At 48.9% G+C, this 27,003-nt stretch overlaps 1 protein-coding gene across 2 annotated transcripts in view; it reads left to right on the top strand.

Annotated features, from left to right (window-relative positions):
* Positions 1-7,982: 7,982 nt before the first annotated feature.
* The window catches only part of ACBD6 (acyl-CoA binding domain containing 6), a 112,666-nt gene continuing 93,645 nt past the window's right edge, over positions 7,983-27,003 (top strand). The window contains exon 1 of one of the 2 annotated variants that reach the window (XM_073571352.1): positions 7,983-8,376. In XM_073571352.1, coding sequence (XP_073427453.1) covers positions 8,161-8,376 — 216 coding nt within the window. In that variant the 5' untranslated portion in view covers positions 7,983-8,160. The remainder of the gene's footprint in view (positions 8,377-27,003) is intronic. The other variant, XM_073571351.1, reaches the window with a different exon arrangement.

Genomic DNA, 27,003 nt, shown 5'->3' on the forward strand with positions numbered 1-27,003 from the left:
CACTAGATGCTGGTGGTGCGATGCAGTGACATCATTCCAACGCTGATGTCTCCTGTTGGTGTTGGCCTCCGGTAGGTCGCAGACAGAAGAGACACCTGCAGCCTGCTGAGGTAACGGATGCGACTGTGCTTTGTCAAAACTGTTACCAGATTGGGAGTCTTGAGGATGCAAATTCTGATAGCAATGTAGCAGACAGGGCGACCCACAACTAGACCAGGCCCTTCTGGCATTTGCCAGAATTGCCAGATGGCCAGTCCGGCCCTGGCCTGATCCCAACCGAACAGTGGTCAATCATGAAAATGTCTTAGTTTTGTCATTGCTGTGATAAGTATCGCAGTATTATCTTTATTAAAGTGAATAGGGCACCACTCACTTCCGACATGGTCAGTGAGCTGTGTCGGTGACGCCTGCTGGGATACATGCACGATCGTATGGTATCGTGCACCTGTCCAATTCTTTCAAGAAGTAAATAGTTTGTTTTGAATCCACTAAACCTAAATACTTTTTATCTAGATGCTGATATCTGACTTTATACAGTGGCTCCCAGAATTGGAAGATCCATTTCTATTTCCTCCATGAAAGTGAGAGAACTTTCAGCTAAGATTTCGATGTGGCATCTATGTAAACCACAAGCTCCAAGGGGGACTTTGAGACCCAGCTGGCGTCACTGCGTGAGACGTGTTCAGTTGTGATTTCTGCACATGATGAATATCTGTGTTCTTGTTAGCTGCAGACTTTAAATCATGATTTGGCCAATGATAATGGCTAAGCAGAGTAATGTCGGTTTCATATAAATTTGTTTGGTCGGGTCCACTTGGCCAAATAGAAAAGCTGAACTACTTCAAGTGTTGGGTATTATGTAAATCAGCATATTTGAGTCACTAAAAATTATCTTAAAGAACATCCATCACCTTCTGCTTCACCCATCTGAGAGCTGCATGATGTGGGGGCAGAGACCCTGATGCCAATGATGTGCCACTTACTAGGCTGCTTGCTGTAGTTTTCATAAAATCCCTGTTTTCTCTGCTGCTGATCCACCAGTTAGCTGAATGCTGACCTCTTTATAACCCCACCCACATAACTGGCTGCTTTCTGTGTACACTGCGCATAGCCAGGAAGCTGCCAATCAGTGGTGGGGGGGGTGTTATACAGAGCACATGACTATGGAGGACTATATAACAGTAGGTTTACTAATCCTCTAGTGATAATCCACTGCTGATTAAAAAAAAAAGTCATTTAGTAAAAACTACAACGAGCAGCCCAGTAAGGAAGACATTGCTGGAATCAGGGTCTCTGTCCCTACATTATGATGCTCTCAGACTAGGTTGCAAAATCCTGGGGAAAGATTCCTTTCAAGCGTTTTTTTTTCCCCCGCAACCTGTCACTTTGAACATGCAATCTTTAACCCTTTCGTGACTAGACTATTTTCTGCTTTTGCACCTTCATTTTTTTTTTTCTCCCCTTCTTCCAAGAGGCATAAATTTTATCGTTTTCTGTCGAAATAGCTATACGAGGGTTTTTGGTTTTATTTGTGGGACAAGTTGTAGTTTTCAATGGCATCATTCATATTACCATACAATGTACTGAAAAAGAAAAGAAAAATCCAAGTGGGATAAAATGGTGACAAGCCCCACGAAATTCTGACAATTCTTCATTTGATTTAGTGCGTTCATTGTGTTGTAAGAATGACCGGGAAACAGGATTCTAAAGGAAAAAATTCAGAAACTTTTAGAAAAGAAGAGAAAAAAAATCAGTGTCTCCATTTTTTGAGACCTGTGACATTTTCATGGAGTTGTGTATGTGCTTGTTTTTTATGTGTTGAACCGACCTTTTTATTGATCCATTTTGGGACAGAGATGATGATGTGAGAATTACTTATTGCATTTTTTCCTGTCGCTATGGAGATTGAAAAATTGCAATTCTTATGTTTTAATTCATTTTTATCTTAATGACTTTTACCATATGGGTGTCAGAGACACCGCACTGCACTTGCTCATAGAGCCAGTGCGTGTGTCCTGAGTACAGAAGCAGTGCTAAAAGATACCTGGGGAGCAGGGCAGCAGAGGTGACCAAGCGTGCTTCAGGCTAATAGTGTCAGGGTCCAGTCAGTGCTGGAAGGTAAAGAGGCATAGGACCTGCGGACACTGAAACTGAATAGTCTGCACGGGACCTATGGTCATGTGACTGCAAGTGGGCGGGGCTTAGCGTCCTGTATTCAGATAGGACAGGGCACCATACAAACAACTCAGAGTCAGGCAAAACAGAGGTCACACACAGTACGGGCGAACGAGGTACAGGAGGGACGAACAGACGGGTAGTCAGACAGAGCCAAAGGTCATACACAAGAGGGCGACGTGGTACCAAGGGGACGAGCAGAGAGGAGTCGGGTCACAAGCAGAGAGTCATACACGAGAGGTAGCGCAGTACAAGAGGGTCAGGCAGAACTCGTAACAGGGACAGAACCAGATCACAACCGAACAAGCAAGCAAGATATCAGGCACAAGGCACACGTATACAAGAGGTCACTTAACTCAGCCGAGGGCAGGAGTATAACTGACACCGGACCCAGGTCCAGTGAACACTAAATAGCCTCCTGCTGCCAGAGAGAGGCAGCACAATTAACCCCTAGTCTAACCAGGACGGGTCAAAGCGAAATCCCGTCCTGGATCATGACAGTACCCTCCTCTCAATGGGGGGCCACCGGACCCCCAGGTCTCTCAGGGTACTTGGCGTGAAAGGCTCGGATCAACCGATCCGCATGAACTGATCGAGCAGGAACCCACGAGCGTTCCTCAGGACCGTAGCCCTTCCAATGTATCAAATACTGAAGGGCGCGACGGACCAACCTGGAGTCGACAATTCATTCCACCTCGTACTCAGCCTGCCCATCTACCAGAACCGGTGTCGGGGAAGATGATGATCCCTCCCCACTGGACCTCACAGGTTTCAAAAGGGCCTTATGGAAAACATTTGGGATCCGCAGAGATGGCGGGAGCTGCAACCGAAAAGCCACCGGGTTAACTGCTTCGGTAATTACCTAGGGACCTATAAACTTGGGTCCAAGCTTCGCAGAGGGGACCTTGAGCCTTATATTTTTGGTGGATAACCATACCTTATCCCCGACCTGAAACACTGGACCCACGGATCGTTTTTTGTCCGCAAAAAATTTAAATTTGTCCTGGGCCTTCGTAATGTTATTCTGGACCTCCCGCCATACCTCCCCCAACCGCTGGATCGACTCGTCCGCCCCAGGACACCCAGAATTCAAGCAGGAAAATTCTCCAAAATGAGGATGAAACCCATAATTGCAAAAAAAAGGAGATGTACCCGTAGACTGGTTAGTGCGGTTGTTAAAAGCAAACTCAGCCAATGGTAACACAGAACACCAATCATCCTGTCGGGCTGAGGTCAAACAACGCAGAATTTGCTCCAGAGACTGATTGGTCCGCTCAGTCTGCCCATTAGTCTCTGGATGGTAGGCGGATGAAAAGGACAGACTAATACCCAACCTCCTACAAAAAGCTCTCCAAAATCTGGACACAAATTGCACTCCCCTATCAGACACCACATTCAGGGGTACCCCATGCAACCGCACCACATGCTCCACAAACAATCTGGACAATGTTTCCGCATTAGGTAGAGCTGCCAAAGGTACAAAATGTGCCTGCTTACTAAACCTGTCCACTACGACCCAGACCACGTTATTACCCTTGGAAGGGGGAAGGTTGGTGATGAAATCCATGGACAGATGAGTCCATGGTCTCTCAGGAATTGGCAGTGGTACCAATTCCCCGGCCGGCCGGTTATGGGGAGTTTTCGCACGGGCACAAACCTCACACGCAGACACATACTCCCCAACATCAGAGGCTAAAGAAGACCACCAGAACATTCTAGCAATGGCCTTCCGGGTCGCTGAGATCCCTGGATGTCCACCCAGAACTGAGTCATGGAACTCCTGGAGGACCTTGAGACGAAACTGAGCTGGCACATAAAGTTTATCCACCGGCTTAGCTGGAGGTGCAAGAGCCTGGGCTTCTCGAATCTCTCGTTCCAACACATTAGAAATCTCTGCCACCACCACCCCAGGCTGAAGAATGGAGGATGGAGGTTCCGGGGGGGACACCGGATCTAGACTGCGTGACAACGCATCCGCTCTGATATTCTTGGATCCTGGTCGGAAAGTGATCGAGAAGTTGAATCGAGAAAAAAAAAGTGACCATCTAGCCTGTCTGGGAGTCAACCTTTTAGCAGACTCGATGTAAGCTAGGTTTTTGTGGTCCGTGATTACCGTTATAGGATGGACAGCCCCCTCCAAAAAATGCCTCCATTCTGCAAAAGCCAATTTTACGGCCAGAAGTTCCCGATTCCCCACATCATAGTTTCTCTCTGCCGGAGAGAACTTCTTTGAGAAAAAGGCGCAAGGTCTTAAATTGGTCAAAGTGGCGGATCCCTGGGACAATACCGCCCCCACCCCCACCTCTGAGGCGTCTACCTCAACAATAAATGGTTCAGAGGGGTCCGGTTGGATAAGAACCGGGGCCGACATGAAACATTTTTTCAAAAACTGAAATGCCGCTACCGCTGCGGTTGACCAATTTTTGATATCGGCCCCCTTTTGAGTCATGTCTGTGAGGGGTTTAACCACCTGTGAGAACCCCCTTATAAATTTCCGATAATAATTAGCGAACCCTAGGAAACGTTGCAGACCCTTCAAATCACACGGTTGAACCCACTCGAGAATGGCCTGCACCTTATTAGGATCCATGCGATACCCTTCAGCAGACACGATGAACCCCAGAAAGGACAGTTCCTGAACAAAAAATAAACATTATTCAAGTTTAGCAAACAGACAGTTCTCCCTGAGCCTTTGGAGAACTGCCCGAACATGACCAATGTGAGTCAGTTATAATGTCAGAGACACCGCACTGCACTTGCTCATAGAGCCAGTGCGTGTGTCCTGAGAACAGAAGCAGTCCTAAAAGATACCTGTGGAGCAGGGCAGCAGAGGTGACCATGCGTGCTTCAGGATAATAGTGTCAGGGTCCAGTCAGCGCTGGAAGGTAAAGAGGCACAGGACCTGTGGACACTAAAACTGAATAGTCTGCACGGGACCTATGGTCATGTGACTGCAAGGGGGAGGGGCTTAGCGTCCTGTATTCAGATAGGACAGGACACCATACAACAACTCAGAGTCAGGCAAAACAGAGGTCACAGCAGTACGGGCAAACGAGGTACAGGAGGGACGAACAGACGGGTAGTCAGACAAAGCCAAAGGTCATACACAAGAGGGCGACGTGGTACCAAGGGGACGAGCAGAGAGAAGTCGGGTCACAAGCAGAGAGTCATACACGAGAGGTAGCGCAGTACAAGAGGGTCAGGCAGAACTCGTAACAGGGGCAGAACCAGATCACAACCGAACAAACAAGCAAGATATCAGGCACAAGGCACACATATACAAGAGGTCACTTAACTCAGCCAAGGGCAGGAGTATAACTGACACCGGACCCAGGTCCAGTGAGCACTAAATAGCCTCCTGCTGCCAGAGAGAGGCAGCACAATTAACCCATAGTCTAACCAGGACGGGTCAAAGCGAAATCCCGTCCTGGATCATGACAATGGGTTAGCCAATTAGATATTTTGACAATCTTTAAATTTACAGACTTTTACATACCAAATATGTTTTGTTTTTAGTGAGGGGAAAGTGGGCGATTTTAAATGTTAATGCCTAAAATATTTTTTAACACTGTTCTGGGCTTCACAGGTTGGAATGGCAACTCATTAGCACCCTGCGATCACGTTATGGGGGTCAATGTAACGGCATACATCGGACTACACAGCAGCGAGCGAATCTTGGCTTTGATCCCTACCATTGCTGGCAGATGCTTGCTGTGTAACACAGCTGGTACCTGTCCCATATGGTGTAGGCTCAGCTCCTGAGCCTGATCCAAAGTAAGAAATGAGTGAAAAAAATGAAGAACAATTATGTCTACTCATTGTGGTTCCAGTGGTCTCCAGGATTGCAAAAAGTAATGACTACTTGTTCTCCAGGAACCTCACTGATGAGGCCTGTGATATTTTTTTACACAGTATAACATTTTATTATGTGGGACATCCATTTAAGGCTGTGTGCCCACGTTGCATTTTTTTAAGCGTTTTTGGCTGGTTTCACATTAGTGCATTTTACATGCAGCGCACGGTGCCGCTAAGCCCCAACCCCTGCCAGCCCCATCCGGTCATCGCCTCCTACTATCGCACACGGCTGCATGTGATCTGCGCACCCTATCTTTAGCATAGGGTGCGCTAGTAGGATTTTGGCGTGCGCTGCGCACTTTTGAAGGTGCGCCAGTGTGTGCCAAACGCACCATGCTGCATTTTGGCGCGCTCGGCACACCTTCAAAAGTGTGCAGCGCACACCAAAATCCTACTAGCGCATGGTCTACACACCCTATGCTAAAGATAGGGTGCGCAGATCGCATGCAGCCGTGTGCGATAGTAAAAGGCGATGACTGCAGGGGGCGGGGCTTAGCGGCGCCGTGCGCTGCATGTGAAATACGCTAATGTGGAACCAGCCTTTGATGCGTTTTTCGGGGTCAAACTGCATCAAAAACACTTAAAAGAAGCATCCCATTCATTTTTAATACATTTTGGCCTTTTTGTGCCAATGGATGCGTTTTCTACCGCTAAGGAAACGCTTAGCGGTAAACGCAGCATGTTCATTAATTTCTGCTTAGGGCCACAGTTTTGGCTATTTCCTATAGTCAAAAAGACGCGCGGAAAAACGCATCAAAAACGTGCGTTTTTTTGCGAAAAAAAGCACGGGAAAAAACGTGCGTTTTCTGGGAAGGAGACCCGCTTCCTGAGCGTTTAAAAAGGCTACTGTGGGCACGTAGCCTGACTGTAACCATCACGCTTCTGCCACAAGACTGCGCATGACGAGACTGACGGGAACGGGAGCTCTGTCTCTAGGGAAAGATTAAAGGGGGGCACCTTTGACACTTGCCCTGTGCAACCCTAAGCTCCCTCACTTCTCAGATGGGTTCATTCACCCCAGTGGGCAATCACGTTCCTATCCTAGTCTTACCCTGATAAAGACCCTGACAAGTGCGTAAGGGCAGCAGGGAAACAGACAAAGATAAAAGAAACAGTGATCATTCAACGCTCTCCCAGACTACAGGCAGGGGAAGGATTAGGTGAGGGAAACCAAATAGGAGACAAGGTAAGGAAAACACTCAAACTCCCAAAGAGAGATCTCCAGAAACGACCCCTAGATGATCTCTCGTCTCAACGCTCACCCCTCCAGCTCCAAACCAGGTTAGAGCTAGCTATCACTGGCAACTACTCAAGCTAAGAGGGGAGTGGCGAAATCAGAACAGCTGAGATATGGAAAGCTCTAGGAGACAAACACAACTGTTTAACCCTTGCAACACCAGAGGGGAGTGGAGAAATCAGAACAGCTGAGATAACTCAGGACAGAGATCTAAGAGACAAACACTACTGATTGACAGCAGCATTTAAAAAGTTAGGAATGGGGGGAGGGTGGTGATCGTTTCTGACATATAACCCGCATCCCACAGTGGCGCCGCTCCAGCATTGTCAGCATCGGGTCTGCCAGGACCCCGACAATGATATAACTGGACCGGCACTGGCGCTGAGCACGTGTCATCTATATGAGGGGATTAATAAAGAGGTGTCCAGGGAGTGGGTGGTGGAGAAGCCCTTTAACATTTTGCATCGTTGTCTATGTCCAAACTGATAACATTTATCCCATACAGTGATCACCAAAAGGAGAAAAAATCATAACGGCAGACGGCTTTTTTTTTCTTCATTTTAGAGACACTCCAGGAGCTGCACGTCCTCTCTGCAGTCCTGTAGGAAGCCGCTCAGTACTCAGCGCTGTGCAGCTCGCCCCCTCTCACATACTCAGCGACCCTCGCTGGCGCGCTGCTCTGCTGCGCATGCGCACTGGCTCTCCCGTCGCGCATGTTCAGTAGGGGGCAATTTCGGGCGCACGCGCAGTGCTTGCTGGCAGTTTTAAAATCTCAGGACTGTGGTGCCAGCCAAGCATCCTGGTTGTGTGAGGAAAACAATAACACCAGAACAGCGGGCTGTGCGCGGCGCTCCGGGCCGGCTATGTACCGAGAGCTGCTCTGAGGCTCAGACATGGCGTCCCCTGAGGTGCTGGAGGATTCGAGCTCCGGAGAGGCCTGTTCTGGGGGATACGGGGAGCTCGGAGACTTCCTGCAGGAGGAGCGGGCAGAGGAGGAGGAGGACGGCGAGCTGCGCTGCCGCTTTGAGCAGGCAGCTCAACATGCGCAGAAACTGGCCCATGTGGCGACCACCCAGCAGCTGCTCTACCTGTATGCCCGGTACAAGCAGGTAACGGCCTCTGCTCCCCTCCCCGGGGCTCCCTGCACAGAGCGTCACCACACAGGGCCCCCCACAGCCCTGAGAGCAAGGACCCCCCCCGCCTGTCACCACACAGGGCCCCCCACAGCCCTGAGAGCAAGGACCCCCCCCACCTGTCACCACACAGTGCCCCCCACAGCCCTGAGAGCAAGGACCCCCCCACCTGTCACCACACAGTGCCCCCCACAGCCCTGAGAGCAAGGACCCCCCCCACCTGTCACCACACAGTGCCCCCCACAGCCCTGAGAGCAAGGACCCCCCCCGCCTGTCACCACACAGGGCCCCCCACAGCCCTGAGAGCAAGGACCCCCCGCCTGTCACCACACAGTGCCCCCCACAGCCCTGAGAGCAAGGACCCCCCCCCCCGCCTGTCACCACACAGTGCCCCCCACAGCCCTGAGAGCAAGGACCCCCCCCCGCCTGTCACTACACAGTGCCCCCCACAGCCCTGAGAGCAAGGACCCCCCCCGCCTGTCACCACACAGTGCCCCCCACAGCCCTGAGAGCAAGGACCCCCCCCGCCTGTCACTACACAGGGCCCCCCACAGCCCTGAGAGCAAGGACCCCCCCCGCCTGTCACCACACAGTGCCCCCCACAGCCCTGAGAGCAAGGACCCCCCCCACCTGTCACCACACAGTGCCCCCCACAGCCCTGAGAGCAAGGACCCCCCCCCGCCTGTCACCACACAGTGCCCCCCACAGCCCTGAGAGCAAGGACCCCCCCCCCCGCCTGTCACCACACAGTGCCCCCCACAGCCCTGAGAGCAAGGACCCCCCCCCCCGCCTGTCACCACACAGTGCCCCCCACAGCCCTGAGAGCAAGGACCCCCCCCCCCGCCTGTCACTACACAGGGCCCCCCACAGCCCTGAGAGCAAGGACCCCCCCCCCCCGCCTGTCACCACACAGTGCCCCCCACAGCCCTGAGAGCAAGGACCCCCCCCCCGCCTGTCACTACACAGTGCCCCCCACAGCCCTGAGAGCAAGGACCCCCCCCGCCTGTCACCACACAGTGCCCCCCACAGCCCTGAGAGCAAGGACCCCCCCGCCTGTCACCACACAGTGCCCCCCACAGCCCTGAGAGCAAGGACCCCCCCCGCCTGTCACTACACAGGGCCCCCCACAGCCCTGAGAGCAAGGACCCCCCCCGCCTGTCACTACACAGGGCCCCCCACAGCCCTGAGAGCAAGGACCCCCCCCGCCTGTCACTACACAGGGCCCCCCACAGCCCTGAGAGCAAGGACCCCCCCGCCTGTCGCCACACAGGGCCCCCCGCAGCCCTGAGAGCAGGGGTCCCCGCCTGTCACCACACAGGGCCCCCCCCACAGCCCTGAGAGCAAGGACCCCCCCCCCGCCTGTCACCACACAGGGCCCCCCACAGCCCTGAGAGCAAGGACCCCCCCCCGCCTGTCACCACACACTGCCCCCCACAACCCTGAGAGCAAGGACCCCCCCGCCTGTCACTACACAGGGCCCCCCACAGCCCTGAGAGCAAGGACCCCCCCCACCTGTCACCACACAGTGCCCCCCACAGCCCTGAGAGCAAGGACCCCCCCCCCCGCCTGTCACTACACAGGGCCCCCCCACAGCCCTGAGAGCAAGGACCCCCCCCACCTGTCACCACACAGTGCCCCCCACAGCCCTGAGAGCAAGGACCCCCCCCACCTGTCACCACACAGTGCCCCCCACAGCCCTGAGAGCAAGGACCCCCCCCCACCTGTCACCACACAGTGCCCCCCACAGCCCCGAGAGCAAGGACCCCCCCCACCTGTCACCACACAGTGCCCCCCACAGCCCTGAGAGCAAGGACCCCCCCCGCCTGTCACTACACAGGGCCCCCCACAGCCCTGAGAGCAAGGACCCCCCCCCCCACCTGTCACCACACAGTGCCCCCCCCCACCTGTCACCACACAGTGCCCCCCCCACCTGTCACCACACAGTGCCCCCCACAGCCCTGAGAGCAAGGACCCCCCCGCCTGTCACCACACAGTGCCCCCCACAGCCCTGAGAGCAAGGACCCCCCCCGCCTGTCACCACACAGTGCCCCCCACAGCCCTGAGAGCAAGGACCCCCCCCCGCCTGTCACCACACAGTGCCCCCCACAGCCCTGAGAGCAAGAACCCCCCCCGCCTGTCACCACACAGTGCCCCCCACAGCCCTGAGAGCAAGGACCCCCCCAGAGCCCTGAGAGCAGGGACCCTCCCCCCGCCTGTCACCACACAGGGCCCCCCCGCAGCCCTGAGAGCAGGGGTCCCCACCTGTCACCACACAGGGCCCCCCACAGCCCTGGGAGCAAGGACCCCCCCCGCCTGTCACCACACAGGGCCCCCCACAGCCCTGAGAGCAAGGACCCCCCCGCCTGTCACCACACAGTGCCCCCCAGAGCCCTGAGAGCAAGGACCCTCCCCCCTCCTGTCACCACACAGGGCCCCCCGCAGCCCTGAGAGCAGGGGTCCCCTCCTGTCACCACACAGGGCCCCCCACAGCCCTGAGAGCAAGGACCCCCCCCCGCCTGTCACCACACAGGGCCCCCCACAGCCCTGAGAGCAAGGACCCCCCCCCCCCCGCCTGTCACCACCCAGGGCCCCCCATAGCCCTGAGAGCAAGGACCCCCCCGCCTGTCACCACACAGTGCCCCCCACAGCCCTGAGAGCAAGGACCCCCCCGGAGCCCTGAGAGCAAGGACCCTCCCCCCGCCTGTCACCACACAGGGCCCCCCGCAGCCCTGAGAGCAGGGGTCCCCCCACCTGTCACCACACAGTGCCCCCCACAGCCCTGAGAGCAAGGACCCCCCCGGAGCCCTGAGAGCAAGGACCCTCCCCCCGCCTGTCACCACACAGGGCCCCCCGCAGCCCTGAGAGCAGGGGTCCCCCCGCCTGTCACCACACAGTGCCCCCCACAGCCCTGAGAGCAAGGACCCCCCCCGCCTGTCACCACACAGTGCCCCCCAGAGCCCTGAGAGCAAGGACCCTCCCCCCGCCTGTCACCACACAGGGCCCCCCGCAGCCCTGAGAGCAGAGGTCCCCACCTGTCACCACACAGTGCCCCCCCACAGCCCTGAGGGCAAGGACCCCCCCCGCCTGTCACCACACAGGGCCCCCCACAGCCCTGAGAGCAAGGACCCCCCCCCAGCCTGTCACCACACACTGCCCCCCACAACCCTGAGAGCAAGGACCCCCCCCCCCCGCCTGTCACCACACAGGGCCCCCCACAGCCCTGAGAGCAAGGACCCCCCCCCGCCTGTCAACACACAGGGCCCCCCACAGCCCTGAGAGCAAGGACCCCCCCCCCCCCGCCTGTCACCACACGGGGCCCCCCACAGCCCTGAGAGCAAGGACCCCCCCCCCCCGCCTGTCACCACACAGGGCCCCCCACAGCCCTGAGAGCAAGGACCCCCCCCCCCCCGCCTGTCACCACACGGGGCCCCCCACAGCCCTGAGAGCAAGGACCCCCCCCCCCGCCTGTCACCACACAGGGCCCCCCACAGCCCTGAGAGCAAGGACCCCCCCCCTGCCTGTCACCACACGGGGCCCCCCACAGCCCTGAGAGCAAGGACCCCCCCCCCCCCCGCCTGTCACCACACAGGGCCCCCCACAACCCTGAAAGCAAGGACCCCCCCCCCCCGCCTGTCACCACACACTGCGTTCCACACACACTGCGTTCCACACACACGTTCTCCAGTGGTGCCAGGCTCGGTGCCCACAATGGTAATGTAGTTTCAGTATATATTTAGCTTCCCTCTTCCTCCCAGATTGATCTCTCCGTGTGTCAGACTCTCAATCCCTGAAGTTCATTACGGGCTGTGACCTGATTTTCTAAAGCTTTGTTATATAATGTGTCTAATTGATGGATGTTTGGTAGCCTGAGATCAGAGGAGGGGTTTATGGATATGGTGGCCTGTGGAGTGTCTACGCCCCTGTACTACTCTTGTCTTTGCTGTATTGTGACTCTGTATGGCCACATATTAGTTAAATGGCTTTTCCCGCCTTGAACAGTGTCACCTCTCTCTATAATGACAGTGCGCACACTGTCAGGATTTCCCTCTATTTCCAGTGCAGGTGGTAGATATTGAGATTGCAAGTAGTATTGCTTCTCTCAGAGCGGTAGTGACTCTGCTGTGCAGGAGAAACAGCGCTGTGGACCATTCATGCTCAGTTTTATTCAGAGCCCAGGGGACGGTTGCCCACACTTGTGATATGCTGTCATTTTATAAGATGTGAATACTCTTATCAGATTGTGTCACAGAGCAATGTGCATCTCTCGGCCATGGGACGTCCTGATGAGAGCGGGCTGTGAGCCACTCTTCTCTATGAGCAGATGACTGCATCATTGCGAAGATGTCAGATTTGCACTATTGCCGCTGTGCACACTTGCAGTTGCAGATATTGGTTTTTGTTCGCATGTCAATGAGTGCATAGGAATCATCGGACTACATTCCGATTATGTCTAAATGCACAAATTCCACGGACCAACACAGTGGAGAAGATTGGATCACTCTGACATTGATCACTTTCTGATTTGAGTTTGATAAGTGTCATTTGTTCAGTTTGCCTGATTCTCTTGGATGAGAGAATCTGCGGTCGGACCCTAGCCTAACGGGAAGCTTAAATTTATAAGCAAAGTTTGGTCTCTGCACATGTCGGCTACCATTCAAAGAATATCTGCATCTGACCTCTACAATCTCACCAGGACGGGTGCCACTTCCACCCATTTCAAATGTTTTTTGTTTTTTTTTAAACGTTCACATGTCTGTTTTGGATCCAAGTCATAGATCAAAATTACCCTTTCAAGTCTATCGGTTTGTGAAAATTACTGACCTCATAGAGATGGCATTCTTGCGCTGTCTTGATTAACATTACAACGATGTATAGCAGAAGCTTTGCAATTTATTTTGCTTCCATCAGTATCACTGATGGTGAAAACTGGCACACTGCTCCAAACACTGATGAATGTATGTGAAAAAAAATCACATATCTATGAAAGACATCAAACTTGCACGGATTTGTTTGCAAAACCAATTAAAAATGACATAATACACTGCAATGTCTTAATTACGTTATGGGTTATGTCGCTTCTTTTATGCGCTGCAGGATTCGGGAACCTTGGAGGCGGCGGCCACCACCATAACGACAGCAATACCGCTGGTGGAGCCGCTTCAGGAAGATAGTCACCTGCCTTATTCCTAAAGTGGCTTAATAGAAGGAGAATATATATATATATATATATATATATATATACTTTTGTTTTTTGCTCATTGAAAAAAATTTCACAGGTGTCACATGCTGGATGCTGTAACAGGATATCTGATAAGGGTCTAAACTACAGAACAGGATCTAAGTGACCTGGTCTCCTGGTAATCGGACACAGTATCGCAGCAAGGCACAGGCAGATCAGTGTAAGGCACTAGGGTTCAGGAAAGCTCCATCATATTGTTGCAGATATTTACATTTTTTTTCAAGGAAATATACGTTCTCAGAATATCTGGTGCTGGCAATCCTCTAACGCTAGGTTAAACTTTTGATTTTTTTCAGCACTGCATCAGAGCCTGGCTGTGTGACTGCAGCACAGTTTGTATTTCTCTGAAACACTGTAGAAACCATAAGGAGAGTGGCAACTACTGTAGTCCGCACCACCTTGCACCAAGATATTGACCGCGCTCTTCCTTTGTACACACATGGGAGAGACCTGTCAATGAACTGGAGCGGGATGGGGACAAGCCAGCCTGGGACCACTCTGGACTAGTTAGATCTTTCCCTATAGTCTCCGACAGGGTCTTCAAACAATATTTTCTCAGACGCTGCAGTCGTGTCGCCAGACTCTTGATACATTCTGCCCCTGGTAAAGACAGAATGAATCAAGTGGTAGGTTTTCTTTAAAAAACCTATCACTTCCTTCTAAGGGCAAATTCTCACACAGAGCTTTTCAATTCTTGGGTTCCATGTAGAATTGCCACTGATTTGACCCTATGCGTGAGCAAACATTGAAACACTCTGTGAAAATCTTTAGCATGTTTAGGGCATGTGCACACAGTGCTGCGTACCGTATGGCCACTGATTGACACTTTAATCAAAATTCCAACACATGCTGTGCAGAGTATCTGCGGTGTTGGGCTACGTTCCCACCATGAGCTTTGGTGCATTTTTGACTCTGTATTTTTGTTGCGTCAAAAGCGCAGCGTCAGTTTCAGCAAAGTGGATGGGATTTATAAAAACTGTGGGAATGTAGCCTCAAATGTCCAATGCTGAAAATTTTGCAGCATTTTGGATAAGATTTGATTAAATATAATTGTTTGCTGCTGTTGTAATAGTAGATGTGATCGGCAGAGAATCTAAGGGCGCGTTGCCACCCGGTGAATATGCTGCAGATTTTCTACTGGATTTGCATGCAGGTAAAATGCTGTGAATGCAGTGTTGAGTGAGATTTCAAAAAATCTCATTGACCCGCTGAAGAGCGAATCTGTGGTGTTACTTGACCATTAATTTGGATTTTAATATCTTACACCAAGTCAATTAACCCCTTTACCCCCAAGGGTGGTTTGCACGTTCATGACCAGGCCAATTTTTACAATTCTGACCACTGTCCCTTTATGAGGTAATAACTCTGAAACGCTTCCATGGATCCCGGTGATTCTGACATTGTTTTCTCGTGACATATTGTACTTCATGTTAGTGGTAACAATTCTTTGATATAACTTGCGTTTATTTGTGAAAAAAAAACGGAAATTTGGCAAATTTTGAAAATTTCGCAATTTTCCAACTTTGAATTTTTATGCTCTTAAATCACAGAGATACGGCACACAAAAAACTTGATAAGTAACATTTCCCACATGTTTACTTTACATCAGCACAATTTTGGAACCAAATTTTTTTTTTTTGTTAGGAAGTTATAAGGGTTAAAAGTTGACCAGCGATTTCTCATTTTTACAACACCATTTTATTTTTAGGGACCACATCACATTTGAAGTCACTTTGAGGGAGTCAGTGTGATAGAAGATACCCAAAAGTGACACCATTCTAAAAACTGCACCCCTTAAGGTGCTCAAAACCACATTCAAGAAGTTTATTAACCCTGCAGGTGCTTCACAAAATTTTTTTGAATGTTTAAAAAAAATGAACATAACTTTTTTCCCAAAACAATTATTTCAGGTCCAATTATTTTTATTTTACCAAGGGTAACAGGAAAAATTGGACAGCAAAAGTTATTGTGCAATTTGTCCTGAGTATGCTGATACCTGATATGTGGGGGGGAACCACTGTTTGGGCACATGGCAGAGCTCAGAAGGGAAGGAGCGCCGTTTGACTTTTTTCAATGCAAAATTGGCTGGAATTCAGATCGGACGCCATGTCACGTTTGGAGAGCCCCTGATGTGCCTAAACAGTGGAACCCCCCCCCAAAATGACACCATTTTGGAACCTAGACCCACCCCCAAGGAACTTATCTAGATGTGTGGAGAGCACTTGGAACTCCCAAGTGCTTCACAGAAGTTTATAACGCCCGGGCGTTAAAAGGACAAAATCAAATATTTTCCACAAACATAGAATCATAGAATCGTAGAGTTGGAAGGGACCTCCTGGGCCATCTGGTCCAACCCCCTGCTCAAAGCAGGATTCGCTAAATCATCCCAGTCAGATGTCTGTCCAGCCTCTGTTTGAAGACTTCCATTGAAGGAGAACTCACCACTTCTCGTGGCAGCCTGTTCCACTCATTGATCACTCTAACTGTCAAAAAGTTTTTTCTAATATCTAATCTGTGTCTCCTCCCATTCAGTTTCATCCCATTGCTTCTAGTCTTTCCTTGTGCAAATGAGAATAAAGTTGATCCTTCTACAATGTGACAGCCCTTTAGATATTTGTAGACAGCTATTAAGTCTCCTCTCAGTCTTCTCTTTTGCAAACTAAACATTCCCAAATCCTGCAACCTTTCCTCATAAGACAGGGTTTGCAGACCGGTCACCATTCTGGTCGCTCTTTTCTGAACTTGCTCCAGTTTGTTGATGTCTTTTTTAAAATGTGGTGCCCAAAACTGGACACAATATTCCAGATGAGGTCTGACCAAAGAGGAGTAGAGGGAAATAATGACTTCACGTGATCTAGACTGTATGCTTCTGTTAATACATCCTAGAATTGCATTTGCCTTTTTTGCTGCTGCATCACACTGTTGACTCATATTCAGTCTGTGATCTATTAGTATACCCAAGTCTTTTTCACATGTGCTGTCACTTAGCCCTATTCCTCCCATTCTATATATGCTTTTTTCATTTTTATTGCCCAGATGTAGTACTTTGCATTTCTCCCTGTTAAAAACCATTCTGTTAGTTGCTGCCCACTTCTCCAGTTTAAATCTTTTTGAATCCTCTCTCTCTCTTCTCTAGTATTAGCTATCCCTCCTAGCTTTGTGTCATCAGCAAATTTAATCAGTTTACCCTCAATTCCTTCATCTAAATCGTTGATAAAGATGTTGAACAATACAGGGCCCAGGACAGAGCCCTGTGGTACCCCACTTGAGACATTCTTCCAACTGGATGTGCAGCCATTTACGACCACTCTTTGGGTCCGATCACTAAGCCAGTTATGAATCCACCTAACAGTTGCCTTGTCCATTCCATACTATTAGTCATTTTTTCAATAAGGATTGTATGAGAGACTTTGTCAAATGCTTTGCTGAAGTCAAGATATACTATATCTACAGCATTTCCTTGATCCACCCAATCAGTGATACCATCATAGAAGGAAATTAAGTTAGTCTGACATGACTTATTAGTTACAAACCCATGCTGACTCTGTTTAATCACTTCATTCTTATCCAGGTATTGACATACATGTTGTTTAATAATTTGTTCAAAGATCTTTCCTGGTATAGAAGTCAGACTCACCGGCCTATAGTTGCCTGGGTCCACCTTCTTCCCCTTTTTGAAGATAGGAACAACATTTGCTCTTCTCCAGTCTTCTGGCACTTCTCCTGTTCTCCAAGAATTTTCAAAGATTATAGAGAGGGGTTCAAAAATTTCTTCTGCTATCTCCTTCAGTACTCTGGGGTGTAATTCATCTGGACCTGGAGACTTGAATTCATTTAGGCTAGCTAAGTGTTTCCTCACTATCTTTCTGCTTATAGATATCCTGGATTCTTCTATTCCCTTAATAGGACAGTGAATAACAGTTGATGTTACATTTCGTTTCTGAGAGAAAACAGATGCAAAATAGGAATTTAAAAGTTCAGCCTTCTCAACATCCTGTCTTACCATTTCATCATTTTCATCCTGTAAAAATCCTATAGCATCTTTGACTTTTCTTTTACTTTTGACATATCCCCAAAATCCTTTATTATTGCTTTTGACATCTCTTGCAAGCCTCAATTCATTTTCAGCTTTAGATAATCTGATTTGTGCCCTGCAGGTTCTGCAGACAGCATTATATTCTTCTTTAGATATGCCTCCCTCTTTCCATTTTATAAACATTTTTTTCTTCCTTTTTAGCATGTGCTTAAGTTCTGTGTTCATCCATCCTGGTTTCCTTAACTGCTTCCTATTCTTCCCTCTTTTCGGAATTGTTAACAACTGTGCTTTGAGAATTTCATTTTTCAAGATTTCCCATCCTTCCTGGACATTTTTGTCTTTAAGGATATCCAGCCATTGGATCCCTCCAATTCTCTTTCTGAATCCCTTAAAATCTGCCTTTCTGAAATCTAACCTTGCCGTCTGAGTCTTCACAGGTCTTCCGCCTCTAGTTATCCAAAATTCTAAAATAGCATGGTCGCTACCTCCTAGGGTCCCAGCCACTTTTACCTCCTCAACCATTTCCTCCCTGTTTATAAGGATTAGATCCAAGGTAGCAGTTCCCCTTGTTTTCTCCCTTACCTTTTGGAAGATAAAGTTGTCAGCAAGAGAGGATAAGAATTTCCTTGACCTGTTAGTTTTGCCTGAGAGAGATTCCCAACAAATGTCTGGATAGTTGAAATCTCCCATGACAACTATGTCATATTTTTTGGAGAACTTGGCCATTTGATGCATAAAGAGTTCATCCATATCTTCAGCTTGCACAGGCGGCCTGTAGTAAATGCCTACAATGGTGTCCTTTCCATTGTTCTGTCCTTGTATTCTTACCCAAACAGTTTCCACAGAACTCCCAGTCTCTGAAGCTTCAATCTCTGTGCAGATATACGCGTTTCTAACATACAATGCGACACCCCCTCCTCGTTTATCAAGTCTGTTTCTTGCAAATAAGTTGTATCCTTCTAGTCTTGTATTCCAATCATGTGTATTGTCCCACCAAGTTTCAGTGATTCCAATGACATCATATTTCTTTTCCTGTGTTAGTAGTTCCAATTCTCCTTGTTTGTTGCCCATGCTTTGTGCATTAGTATAGAAACATTTTAGTTTGTGATTGGTTTCTCTTTCTCCAATATTTTTATTAATTAGATTCTTTCGTCTTTGTTCTTCCTTTCCACTTCTAATAACATGATGTTTTAGTCCCCAATTTTTTTTATTTTGCCAAGGGTAACTGGACAATTTTTGAGGTACAATTTCTCCTATTTGTCCTGAGTACGCTGATACCCCATATGTGGGAGAAAACTACTGTATGGGCACACGTCAGGGCTCGGAAGGGAAGTAGTGACGTTTTGGAATGCAGACTTTGATGGAATGGTCTGCGGGTGTCATGTTGCTTTTGGAGAGCCCCTGATGTACCTAAACAGTGGAAACCCCCCACAAGTGACCCCATTTTGGAAACTAGACCCCCCCCCCCCCCAAGGAACTTATCTAGATGTGTGGTGAGCACTTTGAACCCCCAAGTGCTTCACAGAAGTTTATAACGCCCGGGCGTGCAAATAAAAAAAAAAAAAAAAAAATTTTTTTTTTTTCGTCACAAAAATAATTTTGCCCCCAATTTTTTATTTTCCTAAGGGACAGGAGAAATTGGACCTCAAAAGTTGTTTTGCAATTTTTCCTGAGTAGACTGATACCCCATATGTGGGGGTAAGACACTGGGCACATAGCAGAGCTTGGAAGGCAAGGACAACCGTTTGACTTTTTCAACGCAGAATTGGCTGGAATTGAGATCAGACGCCATGTTGCGTTTGGAGAGCACCTGATGTGCCCAAACAGTGGAAACCCCCCAATTATAACTCCAACTCTAACCCCAACACACCCTTAGCCCTAACGGGAAAATGGAAATAAATGCATCTTTTTTTTAATTTTTGTTTTTCCCTAACTAAGGGGGTGATAACGGGGGGGGGTTTGATTTACTATTTATGGCGGTTTTTATGTTTGGCAGCTGTCACACGCTAAAAGACACTCTTTATTGTAAAAATAGTTTTTGCATCACCACATTTTGAGAGCTATAATTTTTTCCATATTTTGACCCACCGAGTCATGAGGTCTTATTTTTTGCGGGATGAGTTGACGTTTTTATTGGTACCATTTTCGGGCACGTGACAATTTTCTTGAACACTTTTTATTCTGATTTTTGGGATGCAGAATGAACAAAAACCAGCATTTCATGAATTTCTTTTGGGGGAGTGCGTTTACACCGTTCTGCGTGCGGTAAAATTGATAAAGCGGTTTTATTCTTCGGGTCAGTACAATTACAGCGATACCTCATTTATGTCTTTTTTGATGTTTTGTCGCTTTTATGTAATGAAAACAATTTTATATAAATAATAATTATTTTTGCATTGCTTTATTCTGCGAGCTATAACTTTTTTATTTTTTTGCTGATGATGCTGTATGGCGGCTCGTTTTTTGCGGGATAAGATGACGTTTTCAGCGGTACCATGCTTATTTATATCCGTCTTTTTGATCGCGCATTATTGCACTTTGTTCGGCGGTATGATAATAAAGCTTTGGTTTTTTTGCTTTTTTATGGGGTTCACTAAAGGGGTTAACTAATGGAACAGTTTTATAGGGCGGGTCGTTACGGACGCGGCGATACCAAATATGTGTACTTTTATTTTTATTTTTTTTTTTATTTTTTTTTACACTTTATTACATTGTCCCAGGGGGTACATTATTGTAATATGTCAGATCGCTGATCTGACACCTTGCACAGCAGTGTGTCAGATCGGCGATCTGCAGACACTGCTGGAGGCTTTCTCAGAGCCTGCTCTCAGCAGGCACTCAGAAAGACGCCGCCATATTGGATTCGGGGACCTGCAGGGAAGAGGCCCCCGCCTCAGCGCTGCACATTGCGCTGCTGTGGGGGTCTCAGGGAAGCGTGGAGAGAGCCCCCTCCCTGCCGATGCTTCCCTAAACCACCGGTACACTGCGATCGTGTTTGATCGCAGTGTGCCAGGGGTTAACGTGCCGGGGGGTGGTTCGTGACTGCCCCTGACATAGTGCCGGTTGTCAGCTGTGATAATCAGCTGACACCCGGCCGCGATCAGCGGCGCTCCCCCCGTGAGCGCTGCTGATCGCTATGACGTACTATCCCGTCCATGGGCATAGGGGCCCGAGTCCCGTGGATGGGATAGTACGTCACATGTCGGGAAGGGGTTAATGTTTCGTCCCTTGCAACGTAGAGGGTGAAATCTGCAGCTTATAGCCTAGCAGCTCTGCCCAAGTTGATGGCATGAGCTGCTCCAACAACTGTTTTCCAAAATCTTAAAACTTCTTAACGGTTTGCTCAAAAAAAAAAAAAAAAAATCCTTTAGGAAATATTCACACATGACAGATTGGTTACAGAAAACTAGTTTCCAACATGTGATTGGGTTTGTTTCTGCAAGAAACATGAATTTTTACAAGCTCCACATAAATTGGACTTTAAGGCCGGGGTCACACTAGAGAGGAATACAGACGAGTGAGAGGCGTTAAAAGCACGCATTACACACGGACCAATGATTCTCTATGGGGCAGCTCCCAACAGCCGTATATTTCTTGTCCGTATTCTACGGGCGTGTGTGGGCTCCCGCATTGACAAATTACCGCCGCAGCCCACACATTTTTTTTACAACAAATTAACCCCTTAAATTAACACCTACACCTCCCAAATTTTACACATCAACCCTCATCTAATTACTAATGAAAGACATACAAAACATGAAATGAAATGGTTTACTGAATGTAAACCATGTGTCACTTCATGTCGGGTTGGGGAATGATATGACAAAAGCCGGCAATTGAGTTAGCGGCTATTCTGCTATGAAGAACTCTGTGAAATAGCGATATATGAATATATATATCCTTTCTTTTGTGTTATAAAACCTGTCATAGGGCTCCATTATATATATATCCATTTTGCAAGCCAGCGAGAAAATCTCAGCATACAGATGCCATACGGATTACATACGGATGCTTGCATGCGCAAAATACGCAACCACACCTTGCTTACGGATGACATACGGAGCACTATTTAGGGGTCATTCATCCGTATTACGCCTGTAAACTACGGACCGTATTTTGCGTCGGTTAGTGTGACCCCGGCCAAAGGGTGTGTGCACACGTTGCGGATTCTGCTGCGGATCTGCAGCAGTTTCTGCTGCGTTGTACAGTACCATATAAGTCTATGTAAAATGAAATCCGCAGTGCAAACGTTGCAGATTTTTCCGCACGGATTTGCTGCGGTTTCAGAACCGCAGCATGTCAATTCTTTGTGCGGATTCCGCAGCGGTTTAGCACCTGCTCCGTGACAGGTGTCAAACCGCAGATAAACCGCAGGTCTTTTCACCTGTGGATTCAGACAAAGCCGCGCGGAAAACTACGTAACAGAATCCACAACGTGTGCACACACCCTAACAGCTGAAGATGTACCAATATTCACACCCTTCTCAGTAATACAGAAAGGAGAGAGTCTATCTAGAACACAGTGTAACATTCAAAGTAAATTACCGCTGCCCCTCTACAGATCCAGTATATTCAGCACTGCTGGACATCATGGCGCACAGTATGGCTCCCAATCTAAAATCTTTTCTATGAAAAGCACACATTAGAATAACCTCATTGGACTGCCCATACACCACGACCTCCGCCAATCCTAGAATTGAAGGGTCTGTATGGCCACTTTATCTTATTACAGTGTTTTTCTGATAGGTTAAAGGGTCATTTTGCTGCATGCACAGTCGTCATGATCAGGAGTGACATTACCTGGGGGAAAAACTATTGCAGTATCTTCACACAATTGTTTGTTTTTTACTCTTCGCCACGACAGCACCCACTGGAGGTATCGGATCCGCCCATTTGGAACAGGAAACCCTACAGGAAAGATAAAAGGGGCGGTCTGCCTTTCCTCCTCAGTTTTGGTTTCCTGTTCCAAATGGAGCAGGATCCTGCAGGATCTTACCTGGGCCATGCATCCGCCTGTGCGGTCTCTTCGGGAACGGCAGGGGCTGCGGTCCGGAGGCAGCGTCGGGGGAGACTCCGTTTGACGGCTCCCCCCTCGTCTGGTGGCACAGTGGTAATGGCCGGGTCCGGGGAGGGCCGCCCGGTCTTACCAGGGAGCGCGCCGGTCTGGCATCCGGGAGATTTCCCCCCCCCCCCCATTCCCATCGGTGGGGGTATAGCGTGGATGGTGAGGCCATGTGCGCGCGAGCCGCGTGTTAATAGCGGTGGCGCGGGAGCAGGCCGGCGCCCGACGCTCCCATACCCCGGAAGTAATGGTTGAACTTCCGGGGTAAGATGGCGATGACGCGGCGCATGCGCCCTGTGACAGGGCGACTTCCGGGGCAACGATACAGGTAAAACAGCGCTGCAGCGCTGCAACATTGGAACATGTCGTCCCCCGCAGAGTCGCAAACCCCAGCAGGGGATTCAGCTGGGGGCAACTCCACCAGGGACCGCAGCGCCAGGACGGAGACCGCCCGCAGGAGCGAGGCAGCAGAAACCCGATCCAAACCGTCTCAGCCATCTGAACCGGTATTAAGCTTCACTGGGTGAGTGTGCAAAGCAGATGCTCTACCTATTAAGCTAACCTCCTCCCCTCCCCCCCCCCCTCCCCCCTCTCTTTACCTTTGACCTCCCTTTTCAGTCAAAGAAAAAAGGAAAAACAAAACATAAAGAATGTGCATTATGTTCAGAGCCTCTCCCTGACTCCTACCCCAAAAAACTCTGCAAACAATGCATGAAAGAGACCAGGCAGGGGCCGACGATATCTTCTCAGGATATCCGAGCCATAATTAGGGAGGAAATACAAGCCATCAACCGCGCCAGCACTCCCGCAGAGTCCAGGCATAGAAAACAGGTTATTGTCAGTTCAGAGTCAGAGGAAGAACAGGGGTTAAACTCAGGCTCCGCATCCACGTCCTCATCATCATCCTCGGAGGCGGAAGGACGCGCATGTTTTCCTCTGGACAGCGTAGATAACCTGGTAAAAGCGGTTAGGAATACTATGGGGTGTGAAGAGGAAAGGGGAGCCCAGACCGCGCAGGACATTATGTTTGCGGGATTGGCAGAAAAAAAGAGGAGATCATTTCCAGTAATACCGGCAATTAAAGATCTCATCAAAAGGGAATGGGAAAAACACGACCAGAGGGGTTTTCTCCCATCCGCTTCAAAACGGAAGTACCCGTTCACTGATGAAGATCTATTAAAATGGTCTAAAATACCAAAGGTGGATGCTGTCATATCCTCCACTTCCAAACAAACCTCGATCCCGGTCGAGGACGCAGGATTGTTAGCAGACCCATTGGACCGAAAGGCTGAATCCTCGCTCAAAAGGTCCTGGGAGTCCACCACCGGGGTATTCAAACCCGCTATAGCCAGCACATGTACTGCTAGGTCAATGCTGGTATGGCTAGATCAATTAGACCAGCAGATTGAGCAAAGAGTGTCAAGGGAGAAACTGCGTGCAGCCATCCCGTTGATAAGAGGGGCAGCTGCCTTTATGGCAGACGCTTCAGCGGACACCCTAAGACTTGCAGCAAGGTCGGCAGCCCTGGTGAATAACGCCAGACGCGCGCTTTGGATAAAAAGCTGGAAAGGGGATGCACAATCAAAATCCAAAATTAGTGCAACCCCATGCGAGGGTGAGTTCCTCTTCGGAAAAGCCTTAGACGAAATTCTCGCCAAGGCAAAAGAAAGGAAAAAGGCCTTCAGTGATTCTCCCATTCCGTTTTATAGGAAAACCTTTAAAAGACGGCCATTCGGGAGAAGAAGACAATCGGACAGAACGAGATGGGCCACGAAAGACGAAAAGCAGAAGGGTACCATCTTCAGAGGGCCAACATATAGGAGAGAAAAAAATTAGAAGTTTAGACCCACCGGTTGGGGGCAGATTAAAATTTTTTTTTACCAAATGGGAACAAATTACGTTAAACCCATGGATTTTGAATATAATCAAGGAAGGAATAAAGATTGAATTCCTTCGAATCCCCTATGAGTTCTTTGTTATAACTCGCCTTAATTCCTCACTTCAGCAAAAGGCTCTCGAAGACGAGATTCGAGTCCTGCTAGCTAAAAAAGTTTTAGTTGACGTCCCTGAGGAACAACAGGGTAGAGGCTTTTACTCTCCCCTGTTTTTGGTGTCTAAACCAGACGGTACATTTAGAACCATTATTAATTTAAAGAAGCTAAATTCATTTATAAAAAATTATAAGTTCAAAATGGAATCGATTTAGATCCACTATAAAGCTTCTTTTCCCAAATTGCGTAATGGCAGGGATTGATTTAAAAGATGCTTATTATCATCTCCCTATACACAACAGATTCCAGAAATACCTAAGAGTCGCAGTGGAAGTCGAGGGCAGGATTCGTCATTTCCAATACGCGGCCATGCCCTTCGGGCTTTCCACGGCACCAAGAATATTTACCAAGGTGATGGCAGAAGTGATGGCCTACCTTCGCCAAAAGGACACACTAATTGTACCATATCTAGACGACTTCCTAGTAATTGGGAATTCAGTCAAACAATGTACTGAACGTGTGACTGACGCAGTCTCCTCTTTTCAGAGCCTTGGCTGGATCATCAATATCCAAAAGTCCAGACTCGATCCGCAATCTCTCCAGACATTTCTAGGATTTCAACTAGATTCCTTGACCCAGAGATGTCTACTACCCCAGGTAAAAATCATCCTCACAAAACAAAAAATACAAGCAGCTATAGATAAACCACGTGTATCCTTAAGAGGAGCAATGTCACTATTAGGATCACTAAATTCTTGTACCCCGGCAGTCCGGTGGGCCCAGTACCATGTCCGTACACTACAACACCAGATCCTCCAGGAGGATAAGCGACATAGTGGTCGTTTACAGAGTAAAATAACCCTGTCACAAGAAGTCTTGACTTCCCTAGAGTGGTGGTTAGACGATGACCATTTATGTTCAGGAGTCCCATGGGTTATAGTTCCATCCTGTATTGTAACCACCGATGCCAGTCCCCAGGGCTGGGGAGCCCACATGGAGAATGGGTTTTATCAGGGAAGGTGGAGTAAAGAGGAATGTGATTACTCATCTAATTTAAAAGAACTGACTGCAGTGTTCTATGCTCTATACAACTTCCTTCCACAGCTCCAACAGAAGCATGTAAGGATCCTGTCGGACAATACCACCACAGTGGCATATATAAACAGACAAGGAGGAACTCGATCAGAGACTCTGATGTCTTCAGCGGCAAAAATTTTAAACTTAGCAGAAAACTATTTTTTGTCCCTCTCGGCCCTTCATATAAGAGGCGAGAGCAATCAAAAGGCAGACTTCCTAAGCCGTCACACTCTACGACAAGGAGAGTGGTGCCTCAATCGGAAGGTCTTCAGGGACATAGTAGCCGCATGGGGACAACCCGAGGTGGATCTTTTTGCCACAAGGGAGAACAGGCAGATAAAAACCTTTGCCTCCCTATCTCCGTCAGATCACCCAAACATACTGGACGCCTTTCTAGTTCCATGGAATTTCAACCTAGCATATGCGTTCCCTCCATTGATCCTCCTACCTCAAGTAATTCGGAAGATCAGAGACGACAAAGCAAGAATAATCTTAATAGCACCGTTCTGGCCAAAAAGACCGTGGTTTTCGTGGCTGCAGATTATGTCGATAACAGATCCTTGGGTCCTTCCGACTGCCAATCTACTCTCCCAAGGCCCCTTTTTCCACCCTCAAGTGCTCAGCTTGCACTTGACGGCGTGGAATTTGAGAGGCAGTTATTGAGGACAAGAGGATTCTCGGAGTCCTTAATTGCTACACTACTACAAAGTAGAAAACAGTCCACGACCCAGATTTACATTAGAATATGGAAAAAATTTCTTCAATTCCATACAGTACCTCATACAACAGAAGTTCCGATAATCCCAATCTTGGAATTTCTGCAGAAGGGGAAAGACTTAGGCTTAGCAGTAAATACACTGAAAGTACAAATATCGGCATTAGGAGCACTATATGGCCATAATATAGCAGGTAACAAATGGATAACTCGTTTTATTACAGCATGTGAACGAATAACTCCAATCCACATACCATCCGTCCCTACATGGGATCTAAATCTAGTCTTAGACGCCCTAACGGTAGACCCCTTTGAGCCGATCGACACAATACCCTTCAAATACTTAGCACTTAAAATGGCCCTCTTAGTATCACTAACCTCAGCTAGAAGAGTGGGTGATATTCAGGCCTTGTCAATAGATCCACCCTTTTTTCAAGAATACCAAGACAGATTGGTATTAAAACCAGACCCTGCCTACCTGCC

Source organism: Dendrobates tinctorius, unplaced genomic scaffold (assembly GCF_039654945.1).
Source record: "Dendrobates tinctorius isolate UK_male_01 unplaced genomic scaffold, ASM3965494v1 ptg000029l, whole genome shotgun sequence".
NCBI lineage: Eukaryota > Metazoa > Chordata > Amphibia > Anura > Dendrobatidae > Dendrobates > Dendrobates tinctorius.